Consider the following 20,333-nt stretch of genomic DNA (forward strand, 5'->3'; position numbering starts at 1 on the left):
CAAGTGAAAGCACACCTGTGTGGGGATTACCCCAAAGCAATAATGAGTTCATTTTTTGCTGAAAAGAGACAAATTTTGATGATAGTAAGGGTCCTAATGCTTCGGGCAAAGTCAGCTTTGGGGACCCATAAAAATTATGGTCTAAAAAACCCAACTGGCTCTCCTAAACTGAACATAGAAGTGACCGACCACCCGTGTGGCTCATGAATGTTACAGGGCTCCCTGATGCACCCAACTTGAGTAGCACCAAACTTTAGGAAAAAGACTGGGTAAGAGAGAAAAAATGAAAGCCAGGGAAGGATGAGACCAAAGGCCCCTTATTTAATATTACTTTGCTGAACTTCCAGAAAAATCTTTTAAGTTGGTCTAGGATTTCTTACACACAACTCCACCATATATAAAAAGTTTGTTCAAGCAATTGGCTATTGTGAGGTAATTTTATTCTTTTCTTTGAGATTTTTTTCTAACCCCAAAAATCATGATGATATTTACCTCCCTAACTTATCCTAAACATCCCTACTGAAAGGATAAATCCCACACTTAAAAATTATTAGGGTATTATTCTTCATTAAAACCAGAAATAATAGCACATTAAGTTACATCACTAACAGAAACTGGCAATCTCTCTTCTCAACCTAGAGTGTCTGCATTAAGTCAAAGTATATGGATTTACAGAAAACTACATTAAAGCAGTGGCAGTAAGGGGGAACTACCAATAATGACTTTTTTAAAAAGAAAAACTGGCTGCCGTTTAATATTATCACCCTGTGATCCTAGGCTTCTAAATATCATGTTGCTTTATCACTGAGTGTGAGCTAAGTTGAGTTCAAACTGAATTAGAGAAGATGAGGCCTTAAAGTCATTTGCTTGATTTTATCCTAGGAAATGCTATATGTGCACAAAACCAAAAATATAGATTAAAAAAAAACTTCATATGAAAACATAAGTTTCAAAATATTTATTGAAAAACAATTTACCATGACATTCCTATACCACAAACATACCACAGGACTCTAAATAACCAACAAAAGTATACAAAGCCTATCCTTAAAGTATCTTTGGAGGTATTAAATATATAGGCCCATGAGGATAGAGCTGAGTAACTTAAAAATGTTAGTCCTTGGTCACACAGACTATTTGGTAATTAATAAAGAGGTGCCTCTTGGCATTAGATTGTAATAAACTGGAAGGGGAGGTGCACGTGTGCCAATGTACTCTTTTCAAAATTAAAAATAATTCAATTTGAGGATTAAACCCAGGTTTCAAAATCACATAGCTATAATCTTAGGGTCTGGGCTTGCTTCATCTCTTTAGGTTCCTCCCCTAGTCAGCGCCCACTTCGGGACTTAAAAACACTGGCTCATAACTAACAAGATGGCAAATAACAGTTTTAAACAAGGTTGTATTTAGGAAGTCCAAAAAAGTGTTTAAAATCACATTTATCTGAAATCTCCAATTACTTTTTCTGTAGTCAATGTGGTGGACAGTTTAGATTTTTTCCCCCTCCCACCCCAACGTGCCTGTTAAAAGAAAACCAAAATTCAGCACACATCCACTCACCCACAGACCACTCCCAGCATTAGCCAGGAGCAACATCTCTAACAGCCAAGTCATGAACCCCTGAAAATAGGGGGGAAAACCCTGATTCTTAACTATAGAGGCACCAAATAGGCCACTATGATAAGAACTGAGGTAACAGCAAAAGACCTGTTTTGTTTCTTGGATTTTGCTACATGTCACAACGTCTCCAATGTGAATATTACCTCAACATTAAATAACCTGACTGGCTTAAAAAAAAAATCAAAACCCAATAAACAGAAAGACAAGTTAGTGAACTAGACATATCATTAGGGGAATCTTTCCACTTGACTCTTGAATTTCAAATTAAACGACCAAGTTGCACTATTATTTACCATAAACATGAAGGATTTCTAAGAAGACTTGCTGTTTTCCATAATTCCTTTCTCCATTAATCCCCATAAACCACACAGTAACCGATAATTCCCATCTGGACATGAGCTACTTCATGACTCTCAGCCAATATACTTGCTAACTGTGTTGCTTATTAGGGTAACATTTAAAATGAGGGAGATGGCTGCAGCAGGTATTTATAGACTTGCTTATGGCATTGCCATCTGTGTACCTTCACTAAAATATGCCACTGAAATTGCCAAATTTCCCTAGTTTGGTGTCTATTACATGAATATAATTTTTGCATGATCACTTTTCATTATACATCTAAATGAAATCATTCTACTGATAAAAGTATAGGCAGGGGCTAAAATAATAATCTAAAGCTTCTGGTCCAAATAACCCCTTTCTACATTAGGCTGGTCCTTTTCAGATCCTCCTGGTCCTGTTAGCAAACGCTATCAGAGCATCTTGCATTTTTGTACCCCAAAAAAACACAACAAAACCAAAACAACCAAAGAGTTAAAACTGCTGGTTTATCAGCTTTCCTGTTACTTACAGATCAACACTGGTCCAGTTCAGATGAATCTGACAGTCCTTCCCTTGTAATAGAGCTCTGGAGTGGTTGCATCCACTTCTCTGGGTAAGGCAGCCAAACCTAAGTCTGGATGTCCCTCTTCTATTAGTACTTGTGTTAACTTTTCTATACTGCATATAAAGATTTGCCCCATAAAATTTCTTTACAATACAGTATTGAATACCTCCTCAAGGAAGAATTATATGTTAAAAAGTTGTTAAAATCATCCTTACATAATAAGAATGCAACTCTTTTAAACTCTTAAATAGTTTTATTTAGGGATTCTTTTTTTCTTTCAGGCTTTCTGCAAAATGAATTATTTTTTAAAAAGAAAAAAAAAATTCCTGTTGTTTGTTCTACTAGGTTGAAAATATGGGCCAGATTACTTATACATGCGGTACATGCTGAATATAACTGAATATATGCTTATTCCTACGGACACTCTGCAAGATAGGGATCACCCAAATAGGGTCAATGGACTGGACCAGTGTTTCAATGCAAATTCCAGCCCCGAAAAAACAACATGGTTTTGATTTCACAGTATGAATTCCCTGGAATCTGGGAAAAGGTAAATTAGTTAACTGAGGTCCTCCCTCAGCAGCTCGGTCCCTCAACATTTTGAGAAATCAGGAAGGACTGCACCACTTCTTCAGTGGACTGGGGGCTGGTGTTGACATCTTCAAGAGCATCGGTCACTGAATACTGCCGATCTCGCAGCCGGTTCCAGTTAGACAGAACATTGTGATATTCAAACACTTTCTCGTAATTTCCAACGGAGTTGTAAAGTTTAATGAGACCTCGGTAATCATATTCTAGTCCACTGTAGCCTTCACCAAAAAGTTTCTTTCCTGAAAGTAAACAGAAAAAGAAAGAAAACTCAAATAAATAATGAAATAACAAGTAGTTTCCACAACACAAGCTCAGTTCTTTAAAATAAGGTGGCTTCGTTTTATTCCCTTAAAAAGAATAGATTCAATTCTTTTATCAGCATTCACCAACATAGTGCTACCCATAATCTACCTCTAAGACTTAAAAGAGATCTAAAGAATGGCAGCACCTTCAACAGTCGAAAAATACGTATGCACAAGGCTATTTAGTACAGCATTGTTTTTAAGTGCAGAATATTAGAAACAAATGAAGATTTGTTTCAATCAACTATGGAACATCCACTCAACTATGGAACATCCATTCAAGGCATACTATGCAGCTATAAACAGAGGAGGGAGCTCCCAGCTCTTTATGAACTGACATGGAGTCATTTATAGGGTATACTGTCAAGTTAAAAAAAAAAGCAAAGTACAAAATAAGTACCAAGAGTTTGCCACCTTCTATGTATAAAAGGGAAAATAAAATATTTATGTATCTGAACATTTGTGCAAAAAGATACACAGAAAATATGGGACTTCCAGGATTGAGCAAGGTAATATATTACGGATAATGAGCAATCTCACATACATGGATATATGATTTATTGGCAAAGGTAGCACAGCAGAGGGGAAAGGACAGTCTTTTGAAAAAATGGTCCTGGTCAACTGTATATCCATACGGAGGAAAAAAAAGGCGGGGGGTGGGGGATTTGTTTGCTACCTTACACCATAAACAAAAATCAATTTCAGGACTGTGGATCTAAATGTGAACGGTAAAATAAAGTTTCCAGAAGATAATCTTCCAAAAGAGTATCTCCATGACTTTGGGGTAGGAAAAGATTTCCTAAACAGAATATTAAAAGTGTTAACCATAAAAGAAAAGAGCAATATTTGATTACATTAAAATCTAAGAACTTCTGTTCTTTGAAAGGCACCGTTAAGAAATGAGGAATAGAGACTTTCCTGGTGGCGCAGTGGGTTAAGACTCCATGCTCCCAATGCAGGGGGCCCGGGTTTGATCCCTGGTTAGGGAACTATATCCCACATGCATGCTGCAACCAAGAGTTTGCACACGGACTTCCCTGGTGGTGCAGTGGTTAAGAATCCGCCTGCCAATGCAGGGGACACGGGTTCAAGCCCTGGTCCGGGAAGATCCCACATGCCGTGGAGCAACTTAGCCCATGCACAACTACTGAGCCTGCGCTCTAGAGTCCGCAAGCCACAACTACTGAAGCCCATGTGCCTACAGCCCATGCTCTGCAACAAGAGAAGCCACATCGATGAGAAGCCCGTGCACTGCAACGAAGAGTAGCCCCCACTCGCTGCAACTAGAGAAAGCTTGCGCACAGCAACAAAGACCCAACACAGCCAAAAATAAATAAATAAATAAATATTTAAAAAAATTTAAAGAAGACAGAGTTCGCACACCACAACTAAGGAGCCCGCCTGCTGCAACTAAGACCCGGTACAACCAATCAAAAAAGAAAGGGAGGGGGCCTCCCTGGTGGCGCAGTGGTTGAGAGTCCGCCTGCCGATGCAGGGGATACGGGTTCGTGCCCCGGTCTGGGAGGATCCCATATGCCGCGGAGCGGCTGGGCCCGTGAGCCATGGCCGCTGGGCCTGCGCGTCCGGAGCCTGTGCTCCGCAACGGGGGAGGCCACAGCAGTGAGAGGCCCGCATACCGCAAAAAAAAAAAAAAAAAAAAAAAAAAAGAGAGAGGGAGGGAGGGAGGAAGGAAGGAAGAAGCAGTAGAGTGAGAGTTATCTGCAACACACTTAACCAACAGATACATCCAAAGTATATAAAGAACTTCTATAAACCAATATGAAAATGACAGACAAGTCAATATAAAAATGGGGAAGAGTTTTAATAGGCACAACATTCAGATGATGACCACAGTATCTTATTTTGTAATAGGGCTGAACTGAAAACAATTCAAATGTTCCAAATATCCATTAACAGTAGAATGGATTAAATAATGATATACTAATCCTATACAATATTACACGGCACTGGAAATTAACAAGCAACAGTGATATGAACAACACAGATGTATCTCACAATTGATGTTCACCAAAAGAAACCACGCATATAAAAATATACATTGTATGATTTCATTTATATCAAGTTAAGAAACAGGTAAACTGGGTCTATGTTAAAATCAGAAGAAGGGAGAGGATGGGCTGGGGGTAGTATTTACACAAATATTTAAAAATAACTACTTTTGCCTTTACTTGACACTCTACTGTCATATTTCTTACTAGTGGCTTCAACATCAATAAATAATCTTTAGCAAAATGTTTCAGATGATTTTTGAGTGGTTCCTGGATATCCTTAGCAGCTCTAAACTCACTTAAGTCTTAATAATAACACTTCCCTTTACAACATATGACATGTTGATCTCTAATCAATTGACTAAGAAAATTTTAAAGTAACATACCAATTGCTATGGATCGCAAATAAAGTTTCTCAGCATTTTCATACTGATTCATGTCATAATTATATAAAGAAGCCAGATGTCCCACTGAAAGGGCTACTTCATAATCTTCTTGACCAAGAAGTTGCTCTTTAATCTGAATTGCTTTGATATGCATTTCTTCTGCTTCCTGAAAAATAATTAAGGTGTATTAACCATTAGATTATACTTTTTCTTATGTCAACAATTCTTACCCCATGAGTTAAGATTCTTCTAAATGCCAAACACATCTTATGGATGGCATAAGGTAATCTGATCAGAGAACACACTATATTCTTCCAAAAGTTGCCTACGGGAAGCCTTACTGGTTTGGGGAAGCTATGCACATAAGCTGATGAGAGTAATAGTGTCCTATACCAAAATGACAAAAGAAAACCTGTCCTTGTAATAAAAAATTGTTAGAAGAAATTAACATCAAAATATTCTAAAATGAAAATTTCTTCTTTCAGTTAATACACTCCAAAATTTAATTGAACCTTGTTAAGAAACTCTACACTATGTTATTTTACATAGAAGTACACTTTATTTTATTTTTTGGAGTTTTGACAATTTTTATTCCAACAAACCAAACTCAGGTTAATTGAGGAATGTGTAAACTGATTTTTAGATAAAAATGAATGTCTTAAGCAGTAACTCTCATCCCTTCCTTATTGTGACCCTGTAATGAACAATAGTAAGAATCTGTAACCCAAAATTCTAAAAGGGAACTAAATTCAGTAAACTTTTATCACTATAATTAATAACACTTGCAATATCTTATATTTCTTGCATACCTACTATGTGGCAGGCATTCTGCTAAGTGCTGTACTTAAACTACTAGCTAAGAGCTATGTTTTAAGTCTAACTATAATAACTGTTTTAGTCTTTATGGTTTGATGTATTTATTTTTCTAGGGTCTGTATTTTTGAATTTTATTTATATTTTGACTGTCTTTTAAAAAAATTTTATTTATTTTTATTTGTTTATGATTTTTGGCTGCAGTGGGTCTTCGTTGCTGCGCGCAGGCTTTCTCTAGTTGAGGCAAGCGGGGGCTACTCTTCGTTGCAGTGCGCGGGCTTGTCATTGCAGTGGCCGCTCCTGTTGCGGAGCACGGGCTCTAGGCACGCAGGCTTCAGTAGTTGTGGCTCACGGGCTTAGCTGCTCCGCGGCATGTGGGATCTTCCCAGACCAGGGCTCGAACCCGTGTCCCCTGCATTGGCAGGTGGATTCTTAACCACTGCACCACCAGGGAAGCCCCTGTCATTTTATACTAGCCATTTTCTCAATTCTTATGTGAAATAATGTAGGAGTATAATAAATGTATACCTTATTATTTAAGATGACTAAAGAAGCATTATTTAAGATTTATTTATTATTTAAGATTATACTTTATTACCTAAGATTATTTAGAGAGAAAAAATATAGTAAAACGTGCTTCTAACCTTAAATTTTCTCATTGACTGATAAAGTCTTCCAAGGTTTCCATAGTGTTTTGCAGTCTGTACATTAAATTCCCCAAAAGCTTTTTTAGCTAGCTGGAGTGAAGACAGGTGCAAATCATGAGCTTCTTGAAGCAACCTCTGTTCAGTTTCTTTATTATGACAGTCAATTGCAATCTCCTCTAAAATAAGTGCTGAATAAGAAGGCAATAAAATTAGTGCATTTCCAAACCATGTATCAAAGCTAATCAGAACATAAAATTTAAAACTAAATTTTACAAATGTTAGTTGTATATACTTATATATGCTTATGGTTTAGAACCATAAACCATATCCCATACCACAGAACTGGTAAAGATGAAAGTATTCCATTTTAATGAAAAAATACACTTTTGGGGTCATTCTATTTTGCACAGTATAATGAATTTCAAATTTAAGAAAAACAATGGTATACAACAAATTATTTTTCAGAATTACTCTCTATTTTACCAGACCTGTTATGCTTTGCTGATGTGAATTTGTTGTTTAAGCAAATACAAGGAAGACAAGAATAAAGAGGCATATTTTTTAAAGTTGTAAAAAAGTTGTCAAGGAGTACCTAAGCACTGTTGAAAATTTTGAAACCACACTTTGTAAGTTATATAACCTTTAACCAAATACAACTAAAAGAACTGGTTTCCTCCTAACTCACTTGACCAATCAAACCAGTCAAGAAGATAATTTAACTTCAAAGTCCCATTCAAGACCCTCAAATTCCATTTAAAGTCTTAAAAACACATATTCTTTTACCAGGCAATTTTATTTCTAGGAAAATTGTCCATGTGCACAAAAGTAAAAAGAGATTTAGTTCACTGTAGCATTTTTAAAGAACAAAAGGTTAAAAAACAATTTAAAGGTCCAATAAGACAGGTGAGGTTAAGAACATTAGAAAACAAGATATATACCTACATGTACTGAAATGGGAAAATGTTGATAATATATTAATTGAACAAAGCAGATTATAGAACTAAAAAAAATTATTCACTCATTTCAGCATTTGAAGAAAGAAAAGTCTAAAAAAATATTTACCAAAATGTTGATTCTGGATCAATGAGATTTCAGGTAACTTAATTTTTTCTCTTTTCTAACTTTTAATTTTTGACATTAATCATGTATTACTTGCATGACTTTAAAAATGCAAACCTAGAGGGGAGGTAAAACCCAGTTCCAGAATTAAGGTAAAAGTCACCCAACATGCATGGAATTACCACATGGGTGACCCAATCATGTTGGCAAAATGAAAGCCTTGGTAGTGATTTGCAGAAGAGTTAATAAGAAAAGAAGAAAGTAGTATGTGGTAAGAGCCTTAAGGGTAACCTGATATGAAACTGAGTTTCAGAAGCTTGCATGATAAAACTGAAGGTATGAGAAAAACCCATCTTAAGTTTCCTACCCTTGTCACTGCACAGTAATGATTTGTGATTCTTCCATCCTCTCCTCAAAAGAAAGGACTGAATGAATGAATGAATGAGTGAAAGGAAAGAGAGGAAGGAAGGTAGGAAAAGGTAAACAAAGAGGCAAAAGAAATGTATTCTGGCCTATCAACAATGTTATATGAGAGACATGAACAACCTTTCATTATGAACCACCGTAAATTCTTAGAGTTGTAGGCAAATACTTTAAATCAGTGAATTGGCTATTTTAGTAATATGCAGTCTAATCCTGAGGAAATAAACAAATACCCCTATTTTATACCATATACCATCGATTTTAAAGTATCAGAGTAGACATCTCTTATAATTGACAGCGAAAGAAATCTTAAAAAAAAAAAAAAAATATATATATATATATATATAGGAGACTAGATTACAAAGGGTACCTTTCACCCTCTTTGAAGAAGCCAAAAGAAGATGATCTTCAGGTAGGATGTGGGTAATGATACCAATAGCTCTTTCTGCATGAAATCTGCAATACAGATAGATATACTCTGGCATTTCTTTTAAGTTACAAATAATTTAAGCATTTAAAAAAATCACAATTTATAATACTGAGAGAATTTCTAAAACTATCTGTGGAAAAGGACCAGTTTTTTGTTTGTTTTAAAGTTCCAATCTTTTGTAGACTGAACTTTTTAAACATCCAGTGGATTCCCATCTCCCTCAGAATCAACTGTGAAGTTGCTATCACAGCCTATAAGGCTCAATATAATATGATCTTTCACTGGGCTACCTGTCTGACCTCATCTCCTACCATTCTCAGAAACAATCCCCTCTCTTCCTTCCAGGCACACAGGAACTGCAGTTTTCTGAACACGTAAAGCACGTGCTCACCTATGACTCTTGCATTCGCTTTACTGTCTCTCTGTAATGGCTGTCCCCTGAATATCCACATGGCTTACCCTCACTGAAGTTTTTCCAGACCAGCCTACACAAAAGACCCTAAAAAATCTACCATCACTCTTTAAACTCTTAGCTTACTTTATTCTCCTTCATAGCATGTATTCTCACCTGACATGTTTGGTTATTTGCTCATGGCCCATCTCGTCAAACAGAAGGCAAGCTGTTTGTCTATTTTATCTGCCAGATCCTCTCAAACAACTCCACGCCTTCTATTCCCACCTTCCAGGTAATCATAATTTTCTCAGATCTGTCTTCCAGTTCACTGTCTCTTTAGTTGTGTCTAATCTGCTGTTTAACTTGTCTACTGAGTTTTCATGTCAATGACTATTTTCCAATTCCAGCTATTATAATGTTTTTTATAACAAAAGTGCTTATTAAGACAATTCATACCAACACAATTCACCCGTTTAAAGTGTACAATTGAAGGTTTTTAGTATATTACAGAGTTATGTACCCATCACAATTAATTTCAGAATATTTTCATCACCTCAGAAGGAAACCTTGTGCCCCTTAGGAGTCACTTCGTTTTCCTCCAACTCCACCAGCCCTAGGCAACCACCAACTTACTTTGTTTCTACTTGTTTGCCTGTAACTAGATAGTTCATATAAATGAAATTATACAATATGTGGTCCTTTGTAACTGGCTGCTTTCACTTAGCACAACGTTTTAAAGGTTCATTCATGCTGTAGGATGTATCAGTTGTTTTATTTTTTTAATTGAAGTAGAGCTGATTTACAATGTTGTGTTAGTTTCAGGTGTATGGCCAGGTGATTCAGTTATACATACATATATATATTTTTTCAGATTCTTTTTCCCTTATAGGTTATTACAAAATACTGAGTATAGTTCCCTCAGTTGTTTTATTTTTAAATCTGCCTTTTTTTTTCATTTTCCCTCCAGAATATTACCGATTCCTTCTTTTGTATCAGCGCCAGCACATTTTTTCTGTAAAGGGCCATATAGTAAATGCCTCCGATTATGTGGCTACACTCTGTCCCAAGTACTCAACTCTGCTGTTATAGCATAAAAGCAACCACAGACTATACATGAGTGCATGAGCACTGCTGTGTTCCAATAAACCTTTATTTTGCCTTCAGGCCATAGTTTGCCAACCCATTTTATATCTTTAAACATTTAAGAAACCTTACTTTATAGTATCAGCCATAAAGTTCTGTTAACTGATATTTTTAGTGTTCTAATCTTGATCATTATGTCTGCTGACTCACCCATGGGGGAAATGTTCCCTTATTTAAATATTTTTTATGATGAGTTCATCTCAGGTACAGCTAGATCTATGGGAAGTCTGTATGGCTTGGATGGAAGGTTAATTATTTCCAAGAGTTTTGCATTTTCTCCTGAAAAGCATCCCAGGAGAACTGGCAGTCCCAAAGTGCTTCTTAATGTTTTCCTCAGTTTGGGGGTTCCTGCATACATGATGCCCAAACACAACGTAGACATCTATACATTATAAATTCCCCTGTGAGGCTCCTTTTTTTTTTTCAACTGAGGGCCCAACTTAAGTTGGACAAATTTCCATGTCACCTCTCTTGCCAGTGGGCAGTTTTTTTCCCTAGTCTACTCTTTCTCCGAGGGTGTAGCCTTGATCTTGGCTGCATGTGAGGGTTTCATTTTTAAGCCACAGCTTCCTATGGGCTAAATGCCTTGTCTCTTAAACCCAGGATTGCTGTTCAACCAAGGTTACAGAAACGTCTAAGCCTTCTAAGCCTTTCCACCCCAGAACGCTCATACTGTAGATCATGCCTATCCTTTTTGGATTTTAGTCCATTACTGGCCCTTGGGGATTTCTTCTCTCTCTTACAAGCTCAGTTATGCATTTAAAAAGATGACTGTTACATTATTCAGTATTTCTGCATGTTATAAGCAAGTTTTTAGGTTAAGTCTGTGATTTAACCAGACACTACTGTATTAGTCAATGAAAAATTACTGAAGGAGACACTTAAAAAATAAGTCATGTTCTATATGGAGATATATGTCTCAACATTAAAATTAAACCACATAAGATCTAAATAAATGGCTTATATTGATATGATTTTAAATGACTCCAAGAACATTTTAGGTATCTTGTTCAAGTTCCAGGAGGACAAATTTAATCCATAAGATACACTGAAAAGTATTGTATTAGGAAAAAACAAAACAAAATATAGCAACAGTATTTAATCCCTCACTGAAAAGGAAAGTGGAACTTACAGTGCATTGTCAAATTTCCCAGAGCTATACTGGTGAACATAAGAAGAATAAGCCAAGTCTTCATGAGCTGTTGCTACATGGATATTTTTGCCACCAAACACTGACTGCCGAATGTCAAGGGCTGCCTGAAAGAGTCAAGAGAATAACTGGTAATACTGTGAATCCTTAAAAGACACTACCCAGTTAAATTAAGCATCCTAGTAATTTAAATATATATTCTATATACTCAATCCCATCAGTTTTGAAAAAAGTCCTGCTGTATTTAAATCACAACAGAACATAAAATTCACCTACAGCCTGATTTTCTAAAGAGTAAGTCTGACTTAAAAGGCAATGGTTTAATAGTAAAATCATTCACATGTCTTAGGAATTAACATTAGCGTTTTCCTCTATGTCCTCTTCGGAAGTAAACTATAAAATCAAGGATACCCTGTCCAGAGTGATGGCACAACACCTCATTTTCCTGAGACTGACTGAGGTAAAGCCTAAAATAACTGCTATCAAGCCTCCTTGCTACTACAAAGGCAGCTATAATGATTTGTGCTAAATCAACAACAAAGACGAGCCATCATCTCGGTAAATGAAAGGTGGAAAACTACTCCTAAATACTGACCCACAACCCCCGAACTTTTTTCCTGGATGATTCTCTTTAATTCCTAAAACATTAAGTTTTAAGCCTTCTAGGTATTATTTAGTAAAATAATGGAGTACCATATATGAGGAAGGGCTCAGAAAGTTATTTTTAGATAGTGGTTTATACATCACAAATTATAGGTCAGCAAGTCAATTTACGTGAAAGAAAAAAAGTGTAACTATTAACATACCTGATAAATTGCAACAGACTGACAGATATTATCTACATTGAGTAAGTAGAACCCATAATCTAGCAGTGTATCAGAATATTTTGGGTGTTTGGATCCAAAATGATCCCTATAAAAAGATACAAAACTATTAGGATATAAAGTAGAAAGAAACAATTTGAAATGGTATTTTTAATAACAATCACCTACCGTGCCAAATACACTGCATGCTTAATTAACTGTTCTGCCTTCTTAAATTCACGTTTTACAACACAAGCCTAAAGATAAAGTGAAAAATTGTTAAATAACTCTGAAACAGTTAATTAGTGTGTTGAAAGAAGTGTGGCTTATATTGATATAGTCAAACTATAATGGTTGAAAAAAGCATCTTCAAACATAAATAGAATGGTTCTATTTGTAATTTCTTTCCTTCCAAGTATTTGAAAATTCCATTATAAACAGATCTGTACATATCCTGGGAAATTACAAAACTTAAAATTTTGATAGTCATGCCCAGAACAAACCTGTTATAACAAAGTTACCTTTAAAAGCTGGTATATTCCCATCCTTACATATTATTAAAATAGAGGCGGGGAGGGTTCACCGTATTATTTTCTAAGGTATTTATTTATATCCCCGTTCTACAGTGGCTTACAACTATTTTGTAGTTTTCCATCTAATAACTTTTAAATGAACAGAATTCCAAGTATTCCTATTACTTCTTAAAATATTTTGATTCATGAGAAAGCCAGTGGTCTTTAACTGTAAATATTATTTGCATACAGAAATGTAAATCTTGCATATATATTAAGCTGTCTTTATATTAAATGTATATTCAATGTTTTAAATTAATTAAAAACATATTAATGTCTCCTCTAGCTCTAATAATAACCTGAATATTTATGCTGTTTACTTGCTCTAAAATGACATATTTCATAAATTTCACAGAAATCTTAAACTCTTCTAAATCTATAATTTTAGAATAATTCTTCTAATTGAAATTTCCATAAGTAAAACCAACCAAAATGGAATATTCAAAACTGAAAAACCTCTGGGTAGAAACAGTATATCTGAAAAGTACATTAATGCTTCAAAGAGCCTCAGTGTACAAAAGCAGCAATTTTTAAATATTACTAAATAGCTTCAAAGACTTAATGCATTTTTTTTTTATAGATTAAGAAGAAACTAGAGAAAAAAATCAAATAAGTATTGCCTACCAAGTCAAGAAAAAAAAGCTATCACACTGTGACACTGCCAATACTGTGACTAAAAGATTTAATACCAGGCTATTTTTTAGGAGAAAAGTGACGAAAGCCCATACAACTATGACATAAGGAATTCAGGTTGCTGTAAAGGTTTAAGAAGAAGCCAGATTTCTAAAACTGAGCAGAGAAACTTAGAAAATAGACTTTGTTATCCATGAGTATGCAATGCCTAATTTGTTAAATAGTAGGTTAATTTACACACATTTAAAGCTTACTAAATCCTATAATCCATTTAATAATTTCAACATTATATTCACCTTAGAAGCTTGTCTTAAAACATCCACCACGACTTTGACTGGTAAGCCTGTTGTGATTTCTTTCATTGCCTCAATGCACCATTTGTATGCCTAAAAAATATTTACAGAAGAGCAAAACCTGTGATATATCAAATTGACAATATTTAATGAAGTGATTATGAATTTTTCCTGCAAGCTTACAAGTACTTGAATAAGAACACATACAAAATATTTACACTTAAAATTTTCTCTCAGAGGCTGAGTCTTCTTGAAAGTGTAAGTTTGTTACATTTTTCTTTGGATATGTGACACATATTCAGGAAATCAGAGGCATGTTCTTTGTGGCCCAGAAGCCTTTGCACATACCGTTCCCTCTGCCTTAAAATACATTCCCCTCCGCCCTCCGACCCCTTAAACCACCTAAGTTGTCCTTCAGGTTTCAGCCCTAGATTAGGCTTCCTGTACTTCCCTTCCCCTACTGTAACACTTATTATTTTGTATCTTAATTGCCTGTTCAGTTGAGTGCTTACTTTGTGCCAATTATTGTTCTAAGCACTTTATGTGCACTAACACATTTAATTGACACAACACCCCTTTGAGATATGTACTATTATTATAGGAAAACGAGGTGCAGAGAGGTTAAGTACTAGGCAATGTGCTGGCACATAGGTATCTATTGGGGAGCACAACAGAAAATGTCCTTCGTCTCCTAGTGCTTAGTGGGGAAAAAAAGCAAAATAAATTACTTTAGATAGTAAGAACTGCTTCAAAGAAACAAAATAATATTATGAAGGGATCACAAAAAATGTGGGGAAAACAAATTGAAAATATTAGAAAGTAAACATTTGTTTTCCTCTGTAAGCTTCCGTCTCTTCCATTCCACCTAAAAGATGTAGCTATTCAGAAGCAATTTTGATGCAAAAAGGAAATATATGAGATTAAGGCCAAAAAACCTGATTTGTTTGTAAGATACTAATAAGCTGATTTTGTTCCAGAATAAGAAGGTAAAATCTGTGGTAAGTTGTAATACTGCTTTTAACATATTTACTGCCCCTCCTCGGGGAAAGATAAAGTTCCCCTCCACGTTAAAGACGAGAACGGTTCTGTGAGTTCCTTTAGCCAAAATATTAATTAAAATATAAGCAGAGGTGAAACATGGCATTTCTGGGAGAAAGCTCTAAGAACCAGTAATCCCTTCCCCATAATGTTTCTGCCTCTGCTCAAGGCTGGTAATGTTCTAGATACAGGCTGCTCCACAACGCAGGGTTTTGATCAAAGTATAGATGGGATGTTAAGCAGAGCCACAGAGTTCCCAAGATGAGATGTAGCATGAGCAAGAAACAAACTTTTATTATTCCAAGTCAGTGCTATTTGGAGGTTGATACTACCTTAGCATAACCTAGCCTACATGGACTAATAACAGAATATGGTGATAATTCATCAAACTATTGATATATCCTCAAGATTTCTGTACTTTTCTGTAGATACAATGACAAATTTATAAACTATCAAGATTATCCAAGAAACATCTATAGACTTAAACTCCTCATGAATGTGCGAGTTGCAAAGATCATGAATAAGACACAGTATGACACCCCAATTCAAATGTTCAGAAAGAAAATAACTGTCAATTAAATAGTAACTGCCTAGTAAAGAAAGTGGGAACTGGTGGGACTTCTCTGGTGGTCCAGTGGGTAAGACTCTGCCCTCCCAATGCAGGAGCCCTGGGTTCAATCCCTGGATGGGAAACTAGATCCCACATGAGGCAACTAAGAGTCAGCATGCCGCAACTAAGAAGCCTGCATGCCGCAACTATGAGCCCGCATGCCGCAACTAAACACACCGCAATGAGGATCCTGAGTGCCTCAATGAAGACCCAGTGCAGCCAAAATAAGTAAATAAATAAAAATAAATATTAAAAAAAAGAAAGTGGAAACTGGTGAATAAAAGGTACTTTTCTTCCACTGAATACATCGGTGAGTCTGGACATATTAAGGTGGGTCTGGAGCTGAGTACATGAGTAAAAAATGGCAAGACATGACTCACTTTATAGAACAGAAAGAAGGATGCAGGGCAGTGTGAAAAACGAGGATGAAAAGAAACAATGAAAGAGGAAACAGAGATGGCCAAGAAGAGGAGGACATATGCAGAGAGATAAAAAGATGGTGGGGCACCTGAAGAATTTTTTTTTCTTTTGGGCGTACCATGCGGCTTGCAGGATCTTAGCTCCCCAATCAGGGACTGAACCCGGGGCCCCGGCAATGAAAGCACTGGACCGCCAGGCAATTCCCAGAAGAACTTTTAAGGTAGGCATTTCTAATACTTGAACTGTTGCTGTTTACTTCATTCTCATTTCTAGTAAAGGCTATCCACACAAAGGCCCTCTGTGAATGGGGTTCTTTGTTTTTGGTGTGTGGAAATCATAGAAAGGGGCCAAATTCTATATCTGGGTCAATAAGCTATGGAATAGTCTGCATAAAAGGGGTGGCAAAATAATCCATCGACAGAACGAGTTCAGCAGACACAGGAATTCAGCATCAAAAATAACCGAAGAACTTAGATAAACCTCCTGAGAAAATGCAGGCATGCTGATAAGGATTTTAGATTTTAACACATACACTTAATAACTTAAAAAAATTTCCCCCCAACTTTATTGACGTATAACTGACAAATAAAAATTGTATATATTTAAGGTGTTCATGATGACTTGATATACATATACACTGTGAAATGATTATCACAATCTAATTAACACATCCATCACCTCACACTGTTACCTTTTTTGTGTGTGATGAGCAAGGACACTTAAGATCTACTCTTAGCAAATTTCAAATACACAATACAGTATTAACTATAGTCACCGCACTGTACGTTAGATCCTCAGAACTTACTCATCTTATAATGAATTGTTAAGCTTTCAAAAATAGGTAATGTAAACAATGAGGCATGCCTATTAGAACGGCGAAAATCTAGAACACTGACAACACCAAATGCTAGCAAGGATACGGAGCAACAGGAGCTCTCATTCATCGCTGGTGGGATGTATACTGGTACAGACAGTTTGGCAGTTCCCTAAAAAACTTATACTCTCACCATACGATTCAACAAATGCATTCCTTGATGATACCTCTTAGATATTAAAAGCAGGATGATCCTAGCACTGGGATTGTAAACATCACTTCACAATTATTCTAGAATTCTCCAGTTTCACTTCTAATGATGACTTGCTTTTAAATATGGAACATACACGTATTTATATTACAGGGTAAAAATTGAGATAGGGATAATTTTAAAATATGAAAGCTAAATGACAGCTATCTGACAGCATAAAGCAATTATGATATTCTTCCATAAATAAAGGAGTTAAGCTTACACAGCTCACTTCTCAACTATGTATTCATTAGCACCAAAGCCTTAATTTAACAGTATAAAGCCAAGAATGAGGCTATCTTTCTCATAATGCAGAGACAGAAGCAAAACAATGCAATAAAGTATAAATAAAATCTAGGTTCCCACTGAAACGAATGCCTTCAAGTTATGAGAGTTCACCCAGAGCTACACATCCAATAAAAAAGCACCTATTAAAGGTTCATTTAACAGAGCATGCCCTCAAAATAATTTAGGCAGAGATACATTTGGTCAAATTAAAAACAAAAGCAAAAACAGGCTCTAAACTGTATATGTATGTTTAAAATCCATCTCACAGAATAATCCCTTTGCCTAATTTAAAATATTCCATTACAAATGTATATTGCTTTAGGTAAACCTAATATGTCAAAATGAGATCTATTAAAACCAATATGACATTACAGGATTTATCTTTTGTTTTATAGATACTTACTGGTCACAATGAAATGTTCTTCAAAACACTCACCTCATCATAGTGACTTTTTGCAAATAGGAGTGCACACAGTTCTCCATAGAGCGCAGCTCTGTTTGCTTGCTGGCCATGTTTTGAGAGTTTATCCATGTACGTCTGAGCTAACTTAAATGTTTCTTCACCCAAATGATATTTGCAGTTTCCATTTCGTACATGAAGCAATCTGCAGAAGCACAAATAACATTACTCTATTTCTGATAGCTATTTCCAGAATGGTAGAACTGATAACCTCTTACTGACCACTATGTAGCACCCAAATGAGTTAAGGTCACGAGACAGAAGACATGAGGCAGCACTGGAAAACAACCATCCGGCTGAAGCTGGGACCGACTAATGCACAGAAAAAAGTATATGCTCGTTCCAGAAAGCTACCTATGGTTATCTCATCCAACTTCGATTCCTTATCTTCTCTAAATATTTTGTGTATTCGTGCACTTACCATGTGCTACATCTATCACTTAATTCTTTTTGTTCCAAATCCCAAAGTAATGCAGTTTCATTATAAAAAATTTGGAAAACAATGAAGACAATAAAAATCAACATGAAATTCTATTACCTACCATTCTTTTTTTTAGTATATTCGTGCAACCCTTGATCAGTTACCACTCATTTTAAGTTGCTTCATATAAGTTGTTTTTACTTATCTTTCCGGTAAGATAAGTTCACTGAAAATAGTGGTACTGCCAGTTCTTTCTTTTATAACCTTTATCCTCTATGGTGGAAAAATACAGAATTCTTTACACAAAGTATCTGTAAAACCATGCTATCTAGATTTTTTTTTTAAATATTTATTTATTTAGGCTGCACTGGGTCTCAGTTGTGGCACGTGGGATCTTTAGTTGCGGCATGTGGACTCTTAGTTGCGTCATGCAAACTCATAGTTACAGCATGCATGTGGGATCTAGTTCCTAACCAGGGATCGAACCCGGACACCCCAAACTGGAAGTGCAGAATGTTACCCACTGAACCACCAGGGAAGTCCCAAAACCATGCTATCTAGTGATATGTAAGAGTAGTAAAATGCTTTAGGTCAGAATGAGGTCAAGACAGCAACAGACTATGCATCTGTATAGACCATACAAGACAGGAGAACAGAGTAAGGACTGGACATATATTTATGTATCTATTATAATGTTGGCTAAAACATTATGTCCATGTATCATGACAATTTTCTGAAAATGCTCAGCCCTGAGATGGAACAAAATATAAATGTAATTTAAAAGAAAACCAAGTATTAAAAAAAGAAAACTAAGTATGAAGAGGTTAGGAAGCATTCTTCAGGAGTATTAAATAAAACCCAGATACTTAAACTCTAATTTTTATATCTATTCCAAAAATATTAACAGATCAATAACCCAAGTTGAGAAACACTCTTAACAATCTTCTGATGTCTATCATTCCATTGTACAGTGAGAAAAAAGAGAGTACTTTTAATTTACTTTTTAAAAAATTGAAGTCCAGCTGATTTACAATGTTGTGTTAATTACTGCTGTACAGCAAAGTGACTCTGGTTTACATATATATATATATATATATATATATATATACATTCTTTTTCATATTCTTTTCCATTATGGTTTAATCACAGGCTACTGAATATAGTTCCCCATGCTATACAGTAAGACCTGTTGTTTATCCATTCTATATATACCAGTTTGCATCTGCTAATCCCAAACTCCCAATCCATCCATCTCCCACTCCCCTCTCCCCGTGGCAGCCTCCAGTCTATTCTAAAAGAGAGTAATTTTAAATTATCAGTACTATTCAATAAGTAAGGTGGCAAATATTACACAATGCCACTGTGTATCCTCCCAACACTCACAATACAGTTATCTGCTTTTAGAAAAGACTAAAACCCTCAAATAAAATACAGTATTGAAGTTAATAAAAAGTTCTGGGGACTTCCCTGGTGGCCCAGTGATTAAGAATCAGACTTCCGGGGCTTCCCTGGTGGCGCGGTGGTTGGGAGTCTGCCTGCCGATGCAGGGGACACGGGTTCGTGCCCCGGTCCAGGAGAATCCCACGTGCTGCTGAGTGGCTGGGCCCGTGAGCCATGGCCGCTGGGCCTGCGTGGCCGGAGCCTGTGCTCCGCAACGGGAGAGGCCACAACAGTGAGAGGCGGCCCGCGTACCGCAAAAAAAAAAAAAAAAAAAGAATCAGACTTCCAACGCAGGGGACGTGGGCTCGATCCCTGCTTGGGGAACTAAGACCCCACATGCCACAGGGTAACTAAGCCCGCACGCCACAACTACTGAGTCCGAGCGCTCTGGAGCCCGAGCACCACAACCAGAGAGCCTGCACACCACAACTACTGAGC

The 20,333-nt window shown here is 36.3% G+C and overlaps 1 protein-coding gene across 1 annotated transcript in view; it reads right to left on the minus strand.

Annotated features, from left to right (window-relative positions):
* Positions 1 to 943: 943 nt before the first annotated feature.
* Positions 944 to 20,333, minus strand: part of APPBP2 (amyloid beta precursor protein binding protein 2) — a 63,662-nt gene continuing 44,272 nt past the window's right edge. The window contains exons 5-13 of the mRNA XM_082603200.1: positions 18,011 to 18,179; positions 14,158 to 14,247; positions 12,846 to 12,913; positions 12,660 to 12,765; positions 11,836 to 11,960; positions 9,107 to 9,192; positions 7,252 to 7,442; positions 5,795 to 5,960; positions 944 to 3,336 (exon numbers count right to left, since the gene is read on the minus strand). Of these exons, the coding sequence (XP_082459326.1) occupies positions 3,083 to 3,336; positions 5,795 to 5,960; positions 7,252 to 7,442; positions 9,107 to 9,192; positions 11,836 to 11,960; positions 12,660 to 12,765; positions 12,846 to 12,913; positions 14,158 to 14,247; positions 18,011 to 18,179 (1,255 nt within the window). The 3' untranslated portion in view covers positions 944 to 3,082. The remainder of the gene's footprint in view (positions 3,337 to 5,794; positions 5,961 to 7,251; positions 7,443 to 9,106; positions 9,193 to 11,835; positions 11,961 to 12,659; positions 12,766 to 12,845; positions 12,914 to 14,157; positions 14,248 to 18,010; positions 18,180 to 20,333) is intronic.

Source organism: Mesoplodon mirus (genome assembly GCF_964341445.2).
Source record: "Mesoplodon mirus genome assembly, chromosome: 18".
In the NCBI taxonomy this organism is placed as follows: domain Eukaryota; kingdom Metazoa; phylum Chordata; class Mammalia; order Artiodactyla; family Ziphiidae; genus Mesoplodon; species Mesoplodon mirus.